This window comes from Musa acuminata, chromosome BXJ2-4 (genome assembly GCF_036884655.1).
Source record: "Musa acuminata AAA Group cultivar baxijiao chromosome BXJ2-4, Cavendish_Baxijiao_AAA, whole genome shotgun sequence".
Classification (NCBI taxonomy): domain Eukaryota; kingdom Viridiplantae; phylum Streptophyta; class Magnoliopsida; order Zingiberales; family Musaceae; genus Musa; species Musa acuminata.
The window spans coordinates 42118130-42137558 of NC_088341.1; the positions used below are offsets into that span (position 1 = coordinate 42118130).

The 19429-nt window shown below is 38.8% G+C and overlaps 3 protein-coding genes across 3 annotated transcripts; 2 read left to right on the top strand and 1 right to left on the bottom strand.

Annotated features, from left to right (window-relative positions):
• Positions 1–1586: 1586 nt before the first annotated feature.
• On the top strand, positions 1587–3173 carry LOC135610980 (metalloendoproteinase 1-MMP-like). The gene has a single exon (XM_065106150.1). The coding sequence runs from the start codon at positions 1875–1877 to the stop codon at positions 2961–2963; it is 1089 nt and encodes a 362-aa protein (XP_064962222.1). The 5' UTR covers positions 1587–1874; the 3' UTR covers positions 2964–3173.
• Positions 3174–4242: 1069 nt separating this feature from the next.
• Positions 4243–5114, bottom strand: LOC103983446 (uncharacterized). Its single transcript, XM_065101849.1, has 3 exons — positions 4842–5114; positions 4522–4719; positions 4243–4411 (listed from the first exon to the last, which is right to left on the bottom strand). Exons 1-3 carry the CDS (start codon positions 4940–4942, stop codon positions 4243–4245), a joined length of 468 nt encoding a protein of 155 aa, XP_064957921.1. The 5' UTR covers positions 4943–5114.
• A 5416-nt stretch (positions 5115–10530) lies between these two features.
• On the top strand, positions 10531–11499 carry LOC135609226 (cyclin-P2-1-like). Its single transcript, XM_065102330.1, has 2 exons — positions 10531–11025; positions 11105–11499. The coding sequence occupies exons 1-2, from the start codon at positions 10610–10612 to the stop codon at positions 11385–11387; spliced, it is 699 nt and encodes a 232-aa protein (XP_064958402.1). The 5' UTR covers positions 10531–10609; the 3' UTR covers positions 11388–11499.
• Positions 11500–19429: the final 7930 nt, after the last annotated feature.

Genomic DNA, 19429 nt, shown 5'->3' on the forward strand with positions numbered 1-19429 from the left:
TTGGATTTCGTTTCTTACACAAGTTTCAGTAAGCTAAGCACTCCTCCAGCATCCCATTATAGAATTATCAGTCAGGCCCACAGGGAATAATGGCATTCAGCAGTAGCTATCCTTGATGTCACGGATCACTGAGCTTCATTCTCTTCCTGCTTCTCCCATCTTCCAATGATTTCAAGCGAGCTGGGCATAAAATAGAAGCATCCTCTTCCAATCGACCTGTGTTTCATATAAGCGAGCTCCATGATCCTATCACATAAAAGCTTTGCTTACTGTGCTGCAACTTCCTTGGCTGTCCCTTTCGCCAACTGCCCTTGGGATATACTTGGTTTATCTGCAATAGAGACATGACTATCTCTCAGCTTCCACCTTGCAATGGCAGGCCATTCTCTCTCTCTCTCTCTCACTCTCTCTCTCACATAGTTCATCTATAGCACGGACGGGAATCTTTCAGATGACATAGATAGCAGTGAACGAAGAGAAAATGACACAGTTCCCAAGCCATAATGGATAAACTAGATTAATTGTTTGATTAAGTTAGATTCCAACCATGATAAGCAACCTAATCATCCTCGATAACCCTCATGACTAAATCAAATAATAAAGAGACTAAAATTAAATGCCAATCTCATGAAAACGTTGTGGCCAATCTACATGGGCCTATCCCATGATCGACCAATATCCACATACATGCACAGAACATTCACTAAGCATTGAATCCAGGGAGCTTCGAAGTAGTCGCGTGACTCGATGAATTGACTTTTCTCAGTCAACAGCGAGGGAAAGTAAAAGATGAATACAATGGTAAGTGAGTTGCCCAACCACTCATCTGTGGTGTGGATCTCGCACTGTGTCAACGTACAACAAGATTGGTATACTTGCACGCCAACCTTTTAACTGCCCGATCTCTCCCACCCATCACCATGCAATCATTTTGGTGAACCCCACTTGCGGAGTGCCGGGCCCCACTGCATCCATTTTGGTGAACTACGAGCCCGCAGCCTTATCTAAGCCCTTCACGAGCAGGGACCCATTGACGATGGTCTCTGTGAGAGTAGTCTGCATCATCGAGCGTACATGTGGCTTTCTCTCCATGAATGGCCACTGATTCAAACGCTACCAAGGAAGTAGTCATCTGGTTCTGGTCTTATATCTAGCTATTACAAGGAACCGAGTGGTCCAGGGGTACCAAAGATCCGCTCAAGGAGGAGGAGGAGGCCGAGACAGGTCCAAGTCCCGCACACCCTTAACCACATGACTCTTCCGAGAGAGAAGTCCTATTCAAACGACCTGCTCGGGTGGAGGTTCCCTCCTACTACGGCGGCAAAGGCTAAGCCTCAGCACGCATTTGTGCGACACAAATAAGCTGGTGGCTGTAGTAATTGCTTGGAATTCCTTCCAGGAAAATGACTTAATAATTAATGATATGCTTGACCCATGCGAAAAAGAGAGGACCTTTTTACTTCATACCTCTGGTACATCAAAGGCAAGGAAAGGATATGCAAAACTTATTGATGCAATATTCCTTGTTCCTCCAAGCTAGGAACTATAAATGTTGTAATCCTGCAAGCAAGCTACAACAACTACTTGCACCAGAGGGTGTCTTGGTGAGAGACCAGAATAGTGGAACAAGCAAAGGCAGGAGGCTCAAAAGTTCCAGTTGGTCACCAACCGCTGAACCATATAGAAGATTGTGTGGAATTGCATAGATGATGAAGTCAGCATCCTCCCTGTTTCCTACTCCAAAACCTGAACCAACTAACTAATGCAACCAACACCTGTTGGTCCCCATAAACCATTTGAGACATCCAACGATAATAACCATAAAGCTAGCTTCTCTCCCCCCTCTTCAAACCAATCCCCGACTCCCTCTCCCCATGCCCTCTCTCCCTCCTCATCTCCTTCTCCCTCTGCTCCTCTTCTCCTTTCCCCTGTCGACCTCCCCTCGACCCCTCCCCGATAAGCTCCAATATGAGAAGCACCGGACGGCGTTCCAACCCGTCCATGCTAACGACACGTGGCGATCCTTCCACCGCCTCCTCGACCTCGAACGCGGGAGCCACGTCGACGGCTTATCCGTTCTGAAGCGGTACTTCACCCGGTTCGGGTACCTCGCCGAGCCTGACCCGGCGGAACACGCCGAGTCGTTCGACGGCAGGCTCGAGTCCGCCGTCGTCCGCTACCAGACCAACCTCGGCCTCCCGGTCACCGGCAAGCTCGACGCCGCCACCCTCGCCCAGATCATGACCCCGCGATGCGGCGTCCCCGACTCGAACGTGACCCGATCGAACCACACCGGCCCTGTTGCGCGGTTCACCTTCTTCTCCGGCCGGCCGAGATGGGCAGGGTCGAAACCGTTAACTCTGACGTACGCCATCTCGCCGGCGCACACCATCGACTACGTCCGCCGTTCAGACGTCGCGGCGGCGATCCGGAGAGCCTTCGCCCGCTGGGCGAAGGTAATCCCGGTGAGGTTCGTGGAGGTGGCCGACTACGAGGCGGCGGACGTCAAGGTCGGGTTCTACGGCGGCGACCACGGCGACGGGGAGCCCTTCGACGGGGTGCTGGGGATCTTGGCGCACGCGTTCTCGCCGGAGAGCGGAAGGCTGCACCTGGACGCGGCGGAGCGGTGGGCGGTGGACTTCGGGGATGACGAGTCGGAGTCGGCGGTCGACCTGGAGTCAGTGGCGACGCATGAGATAGGGCACGTGCTGGGCCTCGGCCACTCGGCGGTGAAGGAGGCGGTGATGTACCCGAGCCTGAGCCCGCGGACGAAGAAGGTGGAGCTGAGGGTGGATGACGTGGAGGGGGCGCAGGCGCTCTACGGCTCCAACCCGAACTTCCAGCTCAGCCAACTCGTCGAGTCGGAGACGTCGTCATCGGCTTATCGAAACAGCATCGGCGGCGGCGGCGATGCGATTGCTTGGAGAATTTGGATAGGAATTCTCATCATGTTGATTGTATAGATAAAACTTGTCATAGTTGTATTACTATTTGATGGTGTTGACATTTTTTTCCTTGTCTGGAAGAACGTAGTCTTGATTTAAATTGTATAGGTTAGGATTCATTCATTGAAGTCTATATGTTGGAATAGGTGGGAAGCATAAGAGCTTCGTACGTGGTGTGAGTTCCTCAGAAAGTATAGTAATCAAATTGATCACTGTTTTGACTCTTTATGTTGGAAGCTTATCATTTGACACTCAAATAAAGCATATTAACCCCTGCTGGCCATCACACCTCTTTTTCAAGTGGGAAATTATAGGATTACAAATGCCAATGACCAAACCGAGACATAAATGCATCGCCTTGTTTCCAAGGACTCTTCTTTTGTCCACCTAATTTAAGATAAGAGGTGACGACTTCCGGTTTGACTCGAGCGATCAAGAAGCAAGAAACCCGTTATTCTAATGCACAGACAAATCACGCGAATTGCACGTGACGAGGTGGTCGACGTCGATGTGAGCCCAATGCGTGACTGACGCTTATGGTTCATCTTTGGGGGTCTATCGATCTCGATTGGGTTCCTCCCAGTGGGAAACGTCGGCATCATTTTTGGATATCGCTAGCCAAATCATGCTAGAATAACACGGTTGGCTTAACTTGGGGTCAACCAATAATTCCGATCTCGAATCGATTCTAAAGCTAAAAGGTTCCGCCATTACCGCGAGCAACCATGCTAAAATAGCATGTTTAGACAAGGAAAACCTCTCTGATCAACCTGACCTACCGCATTAAAATGACCCGAAGAATTCACAGAAGATTCTCGATCTGCAAACAGGTTAGATCAATTATGCATTCACAATCCAATTTCGGATGTAGAACAAGACCTCTAAAAGATCCCATCTCAATCCAACACGATCCGAAGCCATATCTCCTTTGTAGGAGGAGCACACAAAATTCAAGTGGGAGAAGCGTGCGTGAGTTTTCCAAGTGCATCATCTAATTTGGCCCCATCTCTCTGCGTCATGTCTTGATTGATGGGGAAGACCGGTTGAGAGCAAACGGAAAGCCTGGGATCTGATCCTTTCCAGCCTTTGACGGCCTTGATTCGATCAATGTGGTCGATGTCCGTATCATGGTCGTCAGGGCGGCGGAGAGTTACGTGTCGTCTTCGACAAATGACAACGATGGCGACACAAGTGGTGAGCTTCGACTCGTTAACGTCAGGTTAGATCATGAGCTCGAGCTCCTTAAACCCACCAAATCGTGACACAGCGTTTTATTTTCATCAAGGTAATTTCTCATTTATCCTTGGGAAATAGGTTTAACCACACACAGGATGAAATCATTGTTTAAATCAACTAATTTACGATTCCGATAAGTACAATTTTCGCTGTTTCTTATTGGTTTGATGTGTTTGTGGATATCTGTGTAGTCCATCTTGTACACAGCAGGGAGACAACGGTCACAAACCCTAATGATATATCACACAGAAACATCAGTGCGTATACAGTTATTAGTACTCTGATAGGTAACAGTTGGATGGTCGATGGTCAATACAAGACATCCTTGAGTAGCTTGTACCTGCGACCGGTGGGCTTCGAAGCTGGAGCACTCCTTCCGGTCCTGCGTTTGGCATAAGCGGACCGTCTGCCGGCTGCGGGTTGAATAGCATGCCTCCCTGCTGACTTCTTGTGAGGCAGCTCGTACCTCTCACTCAGGCACCAGTCACATACCCCGGCAGTCTCCGATGGCTCCTCGTAGCAGAAGTTGGTGCAGTAGCTGCAAACACATAAGAGATTCGAGGAACTCACATAGCTCTTATGTTTCACTTGACAATGCAATCAGAAACGTGAGAGAGAGAGGGGGGGGGGGGGAGGTGGGTTTGGTGGATGGCGATTTACGAGTGTTGGAAGCGAGAGCGGCAGCGGACGCAGCGGAAGAGTTTGTCATCGAAGCCGACGTCGCCGCACATGGAGCAGACTGCAGTGTGGCTGCTAGACATGGCTGTGGAGTTGCGTGGGAGAGGAAATGGACAGAGGGGGAGAAGGAAGACGACTGCGGGAGCATTTAATAGCAAATGAAAACAAGGGTAAGCAGCATAGTGGCATGTGCATGCGCCACATTATATCGATATTTGTCGTCGATATCTGTACATGCGCATGTGCATGCGCCACATTATACGAGAAATGTGGCTTGGCCGGAGGAGGCATTTGATCAGTCACCCAAGTCATCATCGTCGTGTATATATGATCACCTCGAAATTCTTTGCATGGATTGTTTAGCACTTCATGGATTGTGTTCTTGGAGAGAACGAGAAGGCAAAAGCTGGGTGGGTAAAACATGTTGTCGGATTGCTGGCGAACACTCAAAATTTAGCTGGCTAACACTCAAAATTATTGACACAACGAGAGGCCAACATCCTTTCCGTATCAAGTTCTATTGTGTGTGCACCGCAGGTGACGACGGCATGCATCAGAGCGAGAGCTACGGAGGTCCAAGAGGTCCACCAAACGTTCATGGGCTCCTACGACGTCCTCGCTACGGCCACACGAGAAGAAAAGCTTTTTATGATATTTGAATTATCATAATTATCTTATTATTATGTAAAAAAATTAATATTAGAAATTAAAATCAAATAATGATAGATCTGTTCACTTCATTTAAACTTCAATTATCTTTAATTTTATTATAATAAAATTTAAATAAATCAAATGAAGAAAAATATAATTAAGAAAAAAATATACAGAAATAACTCAACTATGTTCTTGACTTGATAGCTTTTGTCAATCATATCGAGAGTATAATCTTAAATTTTTAATATATATTATATTAAATTTAGTTAATTTTTTTTATTAATATGTCAATCAATGACTTGTTAATAAATTTAAATTAATATTTAAATATTTTAGTGCATCAATTATAGATTGTAATGAAATCTAAATGTTATTAGCAGTTATCATAAAATTGAGTCTTTAAATCTTTTTTGATCATTTATTTATGTTTCATAAAACTTTCAATAATTATCGTTTGAACTAGTTTGATTAGATTCTAACATACATACACTCAAGTCATTTATAAATATTTATAAGAATATAATGAAGGAAGTACCATTATAATAATTTAATATAATATTAATATTTTAAGTTTTTTAATAAATAATGAACTATTGTTATCATCTTCATTTAACTATTGAATAAAATATCAACATATCTAGTGATCACATAAAATTATTTATAGATGACTAATACCATCATCGTATAATAGTATTATTATCTTTGGACATATAATCCTAAACTATAAGGATATCCAAGGTAGTATCATCTTACCCCATTATATAATTATTCAAAATAAATTCTTATTTAGAATTATCTAAATCTCTTAATTATATATGTCATTATGAATATTATTTTTTAATATAATTTAGGATTAATTTTAATATAATTTTATAAATTATTCATCTATGCCATTTTGGTGACTATAAAACTAATATAATATAATATGATATAATTTAAAATATTTTATAAATAAATAAAATATTTAGGATAATTTACATCTAGGCATGCCATGTTAGGCCATTTTAGTAACTATTAGTCAGATAAAACTTCGGGACATAAGTTATAAATAATATTCATTAATTTTTTAAATTTAATTTATACTATTTAATAATAATAAATAATAACTATAATAATTATTGAATATTAATCAGTATTAATAAAAATTCATATGATAACTTTAATCATGATAAAACATAAATCATACCTTTACGTAAAAAATAAATATTATTTTATAACTTTAAATATATGCATATGCATAACCAAACAAATATCCAAGAATAATAAATATATTTTAAATTATTACATGCAAAATTTTATCAATATGTTATATGAGAAAACTATTAAAAATTATAATTTATATTTTTTAATTTTGTATGTAACTCTGAGACTAATCAACTTTATTTAATTGGGTAGGCCCAAAATTGGGCTAAATATCAATTAAGTCGCTCAAAAATTAAAGTTGTTCAAAACTTGATTAATTGAATCTAAATCCAATCAAACAATTAAATTACAATCATGATGAAGTTTAATTAAAATATTTATTTAAAATAAATTAAATTAGTCAATTTTATAATTGAGGATATATGTCAAAAAATTTTAATTTCTAAAGGATAAAACTATAATTTTTCTTATAATATATAATGAAAATATATAGTTTTTGAAGGATAGAATTATTAAAAGGATATAGATTAAAATTAAAATATTTATAAGGATAAAATTATAATTTTAATAAATAAAACCCTAAACTTTTTCATATGTAGTTGCTATGTGAGGCATGCGATCGTCAGAAATAATTGTTCTTATGCAACTAACTAATGATCTCATCAATTATCGTGCTATTATATTCACAAGTGATTGTCCTCATGGCCTGTGGGTTTTTCATGGGCAGAACACCTCCGCGACCATGAGCTATCGATCGAGCATTGTCGACGATTGTCCCACTACACAATTATGCACACATGTCGACTGATGACCCCCCACGATCATCATAATGTGCGGTTGTTCCCATGCGTCAACCTGACTATTGGGAATCATGGTACTCTGTCTAATTGGCATTGTCATAACAACATTGTTGCAACCGTCAATCAAAGGTAGTATCGCAGCAACTGCATCTGTTGTAGCCGCTTGTAACCAAGGCAGGTTGACTATCGTAAGGATGCTGCATACATGCAGTCATAAATGTGATTACCACAAGCTATCGTACCCTACAATGCTTTTACTATATATAGGAGTATCTCTACATAATCGTTGCTTGTGATTGGGTCATCAATTGTTTGGAGGCCATCGCCCTTAATAATACTATCACTAGTAGCAAATTGTTGACGATGGTCCATCGATCAAAACGATGAAGCTCGTACTGCTTATAAGTGGTACAACAAACTAAATAGAAAATTAGATTGACAACATAGATGGATTGTTTAAGCATCGTAAATAAAAAAAAGAATAACATCTTTTCACAAGAATGATGTTTACAAACATATCTAAAGTATTTAACTTTAAAATATAGCTTTGATACCAATTATAAACACAAGAATCATAATTATATTATTATTATATAAAAAAATTAATACTAAAAATTAAAATTAAAATGATATATTAAATATATGATGTTTTTTAAAAAAATTTATCTGAATTGTAAATGTATTATCATCTAATCCGAAAATTACAATAATACTTATTTACAAGGAGAACGAGCCTCTCAATAATACTTATCTATTAATAGTATCACATCATATAATGTATTATATTGTATTGAGTCCCCGTGAGATCCGGTCTATTTCTAAACTAAAGTTAAGATTCTAAGATAATTAATTAAGAGTATTTTTTATCTTTAAAAAATTATCATAATTAATTTTTTTTATCAAATGATAACTATAATCAAGATGTAATTATATCTATAATATATCTAGTTATACAGAACCATATAATCTTAACACTTTCTGTTCCGTTACGGTAAACATGATTTTACCACAGCAGTTGACTGGCTTTGCAGCCTTCCTTTTATTGGGTATTCTATTCTTCTTGTCCTTTTTATTTTTTGTTAATGCTTGGCGGAGATGCTGTAAAGGATTCTTGTTGCCTTTCCTCGGCTCCGTAAAGTAGAGGAATTTATGGTCCTTTCTTTCGCTATCATGTTGTTTCCCTGATTGAAGTACGACGGAGTGATGATGCGAGGAAAAGGACAGAATACTTTCTGTGATCATTTTAACCTATTCGAATTTTATGGATACGTCAAGATCAATTCATCTTACACATTATTCTAGTAACTATTCTCGTTTCATTAGCCAGATCAAGCGAAAGATTTCTTCGGATCAATTGATACGGTGCTTCCTCCCACATTACAAGAATTATATTTGGGATATTAGTTTTAAGGAATCCAAAAAAAGTTTGAAGTTTCGAATCTATATTAAACACTAACAGTTGTTGGCTATTAAGGGATTGTCTTGCTTTGATGGACCACTTTTTGCTTGCATTGGTGATAAGGAGTCTTACTCGATGTCATGTCACACACCATCAACTTCTTTAATGATTCATCTCATTCTTGTAGCTGCTAAGTATGTCTGTTCTCCACGCAGAGAAGCTGACCTGCCATTGGATTTGACGTAGGAAAGATATGTGCAGCTTCTTTAACGATATAAACAACACACACACATATATATATATATATACATATACATATATATAATTAATTTTACAGAATAAATGAACTGTATTATTTAAATAAGATAAGAACTAAACTTTGCACCGACAATTACATATAAATTTATTTGGGAATATTCTTGGGGACTCTCTACCAACAATATTATTATTACATGTAGCCCCCCTCCATCACAAACTATATAATTATCAAATCATATGTGATCAATGTATGTCTGCCAATCATTGTTACTAGTTGGGAGGAACAAGTCACCTCAACATCCTTAATGTCTAAATCTCTCTCTCTCTCTCTCTCTCTCTCTCTCGGGCTCAATCATTTATGTAATAATATATTAACTAATATGGATGTTTCAATAAAGACGTCAAACTTGTTATTATTAAGAAAAAAAACTTTTTTTGACTTATTTAAGGGAAAAGAAAAAAATCTATTGACCGCTACTTTTCATAAATGCAGCTTTCTTTCTCCACTGAATTTGATTGCCTCAGCTACAAGTAAGTGTATCGTGGAAATGGCATTACGTTTTACTTGTCGGATCCATACGGCATCAACAAACGATATTTATTGCGTCTTGTGATGGAGGGAGTTACATGTAATAATAATATTGTTGGTAGGGAGTTCACAAGAATATTCCTAATTGAATTTATATGTAATTTATGATCTAACATTTTTTATTACTAGTTATAATTTTATTATAATTTTTTTTAATATTCTTAAGATATCCGTCGGGTCATTCATCGAACAACATCGGACAGTCTCGAGGACGATTGAGCAACATGAGATAGTGGAGTAGTGTATAAGTAGAGCCTTCCTCATCGTCAAATAACATCGAGTAGCAAGCAACATTCGACGTCATAAGACGAAATGCATGCTAAAAATTTGAAGGATGAAATAAGAGATTATATATATATAACTAAGATTGATCATTAAAAGATTGTAATTAATAAAATAATATATATATTTTTTTGTATATTTAGAAGGTTATCAATAAAAAAAACAGACTTGTCAATAGCAAAGTTGTACATCTTTTAAGCTGAGTATAATAGGATCATGAAAGATGTGCTCTTCCAGTTTTACCGTGGCACCGACGGCAGGAGAAGGAGAAGTACTTCGTTCTCATGCATGCCGATGAGCTGATGGGATTCCTTGCACTCGCACTCCTAAAGAGCATAAATCCAACCCACATGATCCTCAACCCCACCGACGCCCGTACAGCACGGGAAGGTGTCCCGATAGCTTCATTTCCGTCCCTTTGCCTCCTCCTACCGACAACTGTATCTTAATCTACTATATTTCCTGCCTTCCCTTCGCCTTCCTCATGTCGCCCCCATTCTATTCATCACCACCAACTACCCTCTCTCTCCAACCAACTCCTTCAGCTTATTAATACCTTGCCTCTGCCCTTCCTCCCTCCCTCACCCTACCACACACGACATCCCCATCCTCCTCCTCCGGTCTCATGTCTCTCCTGAATCCAATCTCGCCCAGCAAGCTTCGCTCCGACCTGTACAACTTCCCATGCGACGACGACGAGTCGACGACGACGGCGCCGCCGTCGGTGATCTCGGTCCTCGCCTCGCTTTTGGACCGGGCGATCGCTCGAAACGACAGAGCCGCCGTGAACCGCGGCAATGCGGCGGTGGGGGACGCCAGGAGCCGAGCCTTCGAAAGCCACCAAGTGCTGGACATGACCATTCAGTCGTTCCTGGAGCGGATCTACCGTTACGCTCGGGTCGCGCCGCCGGTGTACGTGGTGGCGTACGTCTACATGGATCGTCTGTGCCAATTCAACCCAGGACTTAGAATCTGTTCCGCCAACGCCCATCGTCTTCTCATCACCACCATCATGGTGGCTTCTAAGTTCGTCGAAGACCTGTAAGTAGCTATCTAGCTGACTCCCAAGAACATCCCATCGTTCCAATTCACCTTATCGCTCTCATCTGGAATCGATCAGGAACTACTGCAACTCCTACTTTGCCAAGGTTGGGGGGTTAAGCGCGAGGGAGTTGAACAGCTTGGAGCTAGACTTTCTCTTCTTGATGAAGTTTAAGCTGCACGTCAGCGTCAGCGTCTTCGAGAGCTATTGCAGCCATTTGGAGAGGGAGGTGAGCTTCGGAGGGGGCTATCAGATAGAGAGAAGCTTGAGAAGGTTGATGTGTGGTGGGGAGATCACTGCCAAGGAGAAGGAGAGAAGAGAACCGAATCCAGTGGCACAAGGCCTCATATACTATATGTAACAGCTGTTTCTGCCCATGTCTTGTACAGTTTCTGCACATCTCCTCACCCAATGGGTACTCTCTAATCTGTCAGATTGGTCTTAATAATGCAGTGAGACATATAATTAACTCATATGTTGACACCTTACTAAGCATATGTTATCTGCTTATGAACATTTGGATTCAGAAGTCATCTCTATTTTAGTGTAGTATTGATCTCAAATTAAACCACTTGATAAGTATAAGTGACAATAGCAAACCGTTGCCTATTTCATTCTTAGAAATTTCAATCCTATATTATGGTCTCGAATGTTAGAACACAGGTAGGATTTGTGAAACAGGACATAACCAAGACAATTACATCATAAAAGAATTTATTTCAATAAATATTTCAAAGAAATGACCACTTCATCACCACAAAATGTACATTACATGCATCTGAAGTATTCATACATAACATTGTAGTGTTCAAGCAATTAATATCATAACAGATAGAAAAGAACAAAAAGAAAGAAAACTATGAGAGAACAATTTTGAGTGAGGAGAACACAAGTCATTTTTACTTCAAAGACAGGACATGGAGTCAGCTGCATGTTATTTATTTGCTTGGGTCCAGCGTCGGCACAGCATTCATAACTTTAATGTTTATATCGATTTACCTAGAAAATCTGCTGAGATAATTCGGTTCGATCATCTTTCTTTCTTTCTTTCTTTCTTTTCTTTTCCTATCCTTCAGTATCGTCACTCAATTCTCTCGAGAAATAAGAGGGATTGACTTGAATCGATTCAGTAAACTAGTTCATATAATTTGAAGAAAAAAAAGAATTGGAGGATAAAATTGAGATTTATATAAAAAAAAACAGTCCTCTTACCTAATTGTTTAATAGAGGTTCATCATCTGTTAAAAATAAATTAATGAATGTTATTCTAGAAAAAGTACTCATGTTTATATGTCCTACTAAAAATCTATTTAACATTGCAATTTAACCTTATAATCTAGATAAATAACCCTACTATTAAGGTTTTTAATCATGCAGTAACAAGTTTGAGCGTGATTAGGATTAATATAAATGAAATTGGATACTAACTCAATTCAAATTCAAATGCTTAATCTCTTTACTTCTTTCCTGATCTTTTTCTCACACATAATGTGTTTTGGCATCAAAATCTTTAAATAAGGAAAATGTAAACACCAAACTTTATGATGATAAATGTAGTATAATGAATAGGGAGATAGAATACTAAAATGAGATAGTTCCAAGTATAACTCCTAAGGGATATAAATATCACCACCCAAAAGAATTAATAGGAATATAACGTTTGAAACTTACCAAATCCATCAAAGAGATATATATTTTGGGGGAGACGGATAGTGCCATTCAACAGAAAATAACTTATATTCAAATCTCAAGAATAAAATAGATGAAAATCCAATTACATTCATATAAGATTTATTGGATATTTAAGTATCACATGGGTGTAAAGAAAGTTAAAAGAGAACTTAATTTATTCTTGGCAGATCTTTGTGGATAAACATGAACATAACTTCCTATAAAAAAATCTAAATTGAACTCTATCAAATGCTTTGATTTCAAACTCAATAAGTTTTCCAATGATGTCAAGTTTGACTAGTAATTATTTTAAAATTAATCTTAAAATCAATTTAAGTACAGCACCAATTTTTTTTAATAAAATTTTAAAAAATAATATTAGTACTTTAAATTCTTTAGAGCCATTAGGTAGAGTCACTTCTATGTTATGATGCTTGATAGCACCTTTTAACAAACCAATGTTGAGATGGCCTTCCACAATAGAACATATTTCTTCCATGGTCAGTAGTTTTGGTATTCTCATATTGTGTGTGTAGACCATCGGTTGAAATATGCTTAATGAATGATATATGTTGTGATCCGAGGCCTGTGGATGATGTTTCTGTATACTGTGGACTTGACCATGACTTAATAGAGTTTAATGTCTCTAATTAAAGGAATAGTTTGTCTATGATACTCCACAAAAAGAGGCAATAAAGAAAAGGCTTAAAAGGGACACCTCATTACAGGAAAACATGGCCAATTAAGATAGCTTCATCTTTTCCTTTCTTTTTCTCTTACTGTTTATATGATGACTAAATAATAACAAATCATAATCTCTCAATTATTTGGAGTCCTTTTTCATCATTCAGTTCTGTTGCAGATAATATCCCTTATCAAGTTCATCATTTATCCTATAATTCACTCCATCTGTATTGGAAATGACAATAAGTAATGTGTTAAATTCCTTTGAAGGTTTCAATTCTATCTTAATGTTGGCGAGATTTGCACTCAACTTTGCTACTCTCTTCTGTCTTTGCGTGAAGAAGTATTGCAGTACTAATAAACATATTTTACGTCAACATAATGTATTTAATCCTTAACCTTCTTCTCCTATCCAAAACCAATATGTTCTTAATTTTCTGTTTATGAGTATACCAAATCATGTTATCCCTTTTTGATAGCTTATGGATATAAATATGATGAGTTCATATATTTTCTCATGGAGTAATGCACGCAATGGCTATGTGAAATCAGTGTTTAACTGATAGAGATGAACTTGAATAGAAATCAAAGGAAGGAGAGCTCTCTATGGCAATGAACAACTACTTTAAAGGAGGATTTACTCCATTTCAAGGAGGATGTAAATAAGGAAATGGAGGAGAATGGAAAGGAGAGCACAAGAGCACATCAAGGTGTACAATAGGGTGGCATTGGGACCCCAACAATTGAATGATTGAGGGACCTTTGGTGCATTTGTACTATGAGATCTTACATAGACCATAGACCCCCTTGCCTTTATTGTTGTTGTCAAAAAGCATTTGGAGTAACAAGATAAGATAAATCCATTAAATATAAAAGAAAATACAACTGTCGCATCTCTATCTCTAGTTTAGTCTCACATGGGTGGGAAAGGATCATATTAGATCACAAGTTTGATTGACATGCTATTAGTAATTTAGAATTTTTTTTTTTTACCAGTAGATATCCTATCAAGTAATATTAAAGTCGACTTAGTATAACATAAAAGAGAGGTTCGAGTAAGAAAAGTTATTAGTCTTCGGGGGAATAATTGAATCGAATTATAAGAACATTTGAATGTACTATTGTTGATTTAGATCAATAATTCAGGCTTAGATAAATTTAAAACTTATATAATCGGATTAAGTCATCACACAGGTCATTGACTTGTTCTAAGAAATTAATTTGAATTACTCCATTATCAATTACACTCCTTTTGGTTGACTCCAATGCTGCTGGTTTTTGTAATCTTTTCTTAGATAATTGAATTTTTATTTGGAATAAAAAGTTTGTATCTTCTCATTCAATTCTATTTAATATTCAAACTCCTCACTGCAACCTTCCTTTTCCATTGAGTCGGTCTCTGTTGGCCATGGAATGCCATCTTTCCAGCCATGTTATCCATGCCACCAGCCTCTTTCCAACCACAATCAGATTCTTTGCTTGTCTCACAAGTCCACCCCCACAAGATGGATTTTATGCATTATTGCTTTAGTCAGCAAAGACTAGCGGAAAAAAAGAACTCATCAATCAATCAAAGTTTTGTGTACAAGGGAGGGTGAAGGGTCTGACCACTGCACCCCATCTCACATGGAATGGTTGAGTATTCAGCAACCTTGCCAATCATTGTTCCACTGTTATCCTTGACCTGTTCATGAGTATTCCTGCTGTATGCACATCGCTCGAGCAGTCTAATAATAGATTAAGAAACCATGAACAGTTTTGAGGTGATCGGGTCGAACTTCTGTTTGTTTGGTCGAGAGCAGCAGGTGGGGAACACGAGAAAGTCCAAATTGCTTCGTCAATCAACAAAGAACACATACACTCGATGAAAAGCTCAAAAGAGTATCGAGATGATCATAGTGAATCCGACATTTGAACTGAAGTTTTGGTGAAACAGTCATAGATCTGAAGCTGAATTTGATTGAACTATAAGCAACTGAAATAAATAACCAAGGAAAAGCCTATTTACAATCCAAATGAAGACCTCTCGGTCTCTGATAGACTAGGATTAGAATCGAGTACTTGATGCTGCAGGCTCAGAGCGTGAGCATGGAGATGGCGGTCAACATCTCGTCGCTGGGCGCGAGCAGCCTCAGCCGCTGCCGATCCCCGGTGGCCCGGTCGTGGAGCAAGCGGAGGGCCCTCTCCCACCGGCCGTGCCGCCGGTGCATGGCGCTGGCGGTGGCGTCGACGACGAAGACGCGGCCGAGGCGGAAGGCGAAGAGGCGGAGGGAGACCGCCAGGTCGGTGCAGGAGTTGGGGAGCCGGGCGGCGACGAAGGGGAGCTTCAGGGCGAAGGGGCAGAGGAGGGAGGCCAGGATCTGGAAGCTGCTGTGGCCTCCGGCGAGGAGCTTGAGCTTGCCGACGATGAGCAGGTGGACTCCCATTGATGGCCGCAGACCTCCCACTCTCCTCCTTCGTTTGGGCTTGCAGTGTCACCACTCCCCTCTTGCTTATCTGCTTCTAATAGTGGAGGGGAAGAAGGCTGTGACAACTTGACGTCAACGTCAGAGTTGCCATGTCGACAGGAGGAGAAGTAACATTGGAGGATAATATATGTGAACGGACCATATAGCCCTTACCGGCGCATCAGGTAAATGAGAAAGATGAGTTGCTATCAGCCGTACATCGATCTTCTCGCTCGTAGGTGCTGAAGCGGATAAAATGACATGATTTCTTCCCGTCAATATGGTTCAAGACATGACAAGTAGATCACATATGATGAGATTTGGCACTTAATTGGAAGAACCTATAGATCGCATGCTTAATTCAAAGGTCACACAGAAATCTTTGACGTTCAAAAATAAAGCAGAGAAGTCTTTATATTCGAAGATTTTTTAGCTAAATTACCGATGTGGAATTTGTGGAAGAAAGGTAATAATTACTTGACAAAAATATCCTCCCTTGTCAGTATCCAAAAAGGGAAAACGAAGGTGGCTTTTCAGACTCCGAAGAGCCAAATCCGACGTCTCCCTGTCGACGCTAATGGAGAAAGTCGAAAATACCTTTACCGAATGCAATATGACAGCACTATAGGCAACCAAAGAATAGGGATATAATAGTCATTTCGCATACGCCAACTCGAACACAGCGGCATCGTATGCGCGATGACGTGTCCGTATCCGATTGGTGCACCGCATAAAATCGTGTCTGTATCCGAATTGGTCCGCCGCGTCACGTAAGAGTACGGTCGGTAAAGGGGCCCGAGTCTTCCCCAGGGTTCGGGTTCAACTCATGATCGGATCAATCGTAATCTCTTGATTCGTGATCCCCTTGCACGACTTTCCGCGTACAATAACTAAATATATATATAAATGTAATTATTATATATAAATACTAATCCAATCACTGGCGGGCCAACGTCATCGGACAGATGTCATCCCATCCCCAGACAACACAACACACGACAGCTTGCTCACCCAACCAACCCCATCGGGGACAACGACATGGTGGGACCCATCGCCATCCTTCCCTCCCTGCCGAAGCAGCAAGAGGGAAAGGTGGCGCCCACGACTCATCGACATAGCGTGACATGGCACCTTGTCCGCCTCACGTACGCGGTAGGGCCCTGACGCGTGCAGTCTTCGGGTGCGGTACCGATCGATGCAAGTTCCCTCTATTTGTCACACAGGAAGAGGAGTTATTAATATACATCTTATCCTTTTGGAATCGATCGATGAGACCTTCCGAGCTGTGGATAGGCTTTGTTTGATGGCCGTATGGTTGGCTTCGCATGTCATCCATTAGAAAAGTTGTAGGGCATAGCTGACCATATAAAGATAAGTGTGTGCATCCTTTTGCAAATTTTTGTATGTATCTTAAATTGGTTTCATCTTATCTTGGCATCTTTTTTCCTTTTTATTGTGCATTGAAGCGAATCCCACCTACAAATATCTTAATTTGACTTAAGCATTTTGATAGGAATGTAAACTATTTTTAGGGGATTTTTTACATATTTATCTTTTCAAACTATTCTGATAAGAATGGTAACTTTTTATAAGGGATAACCAAGTTTGAAGATACTTACATATCCATCCAAAATTTAGTATAACATGTATAATAATTTTACCTTCTTAGAACCTTATATATAAAATATATTTAAATATTTAAATCCTTCCTATATGTCACATTCTTTAGCATCCATCACATTAAAATTTTAAGTATTTAAATGTAAAGCTCGTTAAATACATTGTTTAATAAATGTATAGAGATTAACTATAATGATATTTAGTAAGTTAAAATATGATTGTTCGATTATAATGCTAATTCAGAGTTAAACAAAACTCTATTCTACATTTATCTTTGATTAGAATTAGAAAACATTAAATTCCCAAGAGAATCAAACCCTATACATTGGAGGTATACTTGATAAATTATTTTAGGGACTGAGGTGTCAGCAAAATACTAAGTTGCTAAAATTGAATGTATAAAGAGCTTATAAATTCTTATATATGGTAAAACATATTTGAGGAGGACTTTTAAAGCGATTTTAGGACCATTGCACTCATAGATGCATTTTAATATTAAGGACGATTACGTGTATCTTTCAACCCTAATGGAGTGGCCAAGTCTACAAGATGTGCAATTACGGTAACACAATTAATAACGTTTGTAGGACAATACCATGTTAACTTAAAGCATCAAGAAAATAATAGTATATAATTGAAATATCAAAAAAATAGCATCAAGCAATCAATCATAGTATATCAAGGTATTGGCCATGTAACGCCAGAGTAGCATCGAGATATCAATCACATCACTACTAATGTATCATTATCATTATTTTCCTATTAATATTAATACACATTCTCAAATTATGCATGGATATGTACGTTCAACTAAAACATAGAGGTGCAAATATGTGATGGAGGATGGCTTATGCATCGATAAGAACGTCCAAAATAGAAAGCATATTTGCTGCCGGTCACATCCTTTCAAAATATCTAAGCACTTCATATACTTTATGAAATTGGACTGTAGTTGGTCAATACGTTGACTTCCATATTTATTCCGTGTGGACAAGCCACTCGATATCATCATGAAATGGACTGTGGATAAAACACAGCTATTGGATCGGATCGTCCCATATACATCAGACATCTCTTGAACTTGTTATAAGTGATATAGATTTGGAGACTTGACGATGCAATGGAACGGATGGATGTCTCTTTTGTGTCGAATCTTGATGTAGTACTTCTGTCTTGAAGTAAGGGACGGATGATATTTGATTTACCGACTAATAAAGCTATTTAATTCAGGTAAGGAGGCTATGAGGTAGTCAAATCAATAAGATCGTAACCTTATTTTGAGTCAATTATGCTAAAATTCAACTACTATAATCCAACCCTATTTATTTTTCTTCATAAAAATAATTATTTTTTATCGATTTTTTCGACTCGCCTATATGATTCTCCAATGGATATGCTCGATTAGAACATCACCAAAGGGAAGAGCATATATTAAGTCAAATAAAAATTATAATAGTAGACATGAAATCAGGAAATGTTGCCATATGAAGCCAAAGGTTACATATGTATCTAAACAAAGAGGTTTACTAAAAGGTTATTTGGTTGATGTAGTTCATCATGTAAACCATGGATAAACAAATAAACACTTTTGCTAGCTCGAACTTAGCAATTTGCATATGAAAGATTCTATTAATCGGATTTGTGAGGATGGTAGCCGATTGATTTTTTTCTCTTCACTTATATCCGACTTGCTTTAACACTTTAACTCTAGTTTCCATATGCTCGAATAGGAATTTAGGTGTTCGAGTTAGGTTAGGGTTCATATCGAATTCAGATAATTTTAGTTGGATTTGGGTTCAAGGAGGGTGAAATCCATAAACATCATATGTATTGTGATTCCTGCCTTGTCATTCTACGACCACTCGTATCAAACCGAACACATAGATTGAATTCAAACCTCTTTTAGTCGAGATTGAGATGGGTTCATATATATGAATCGAATCATTAAAGATTGAAATGAACTGAATTGATTTTTTTTATA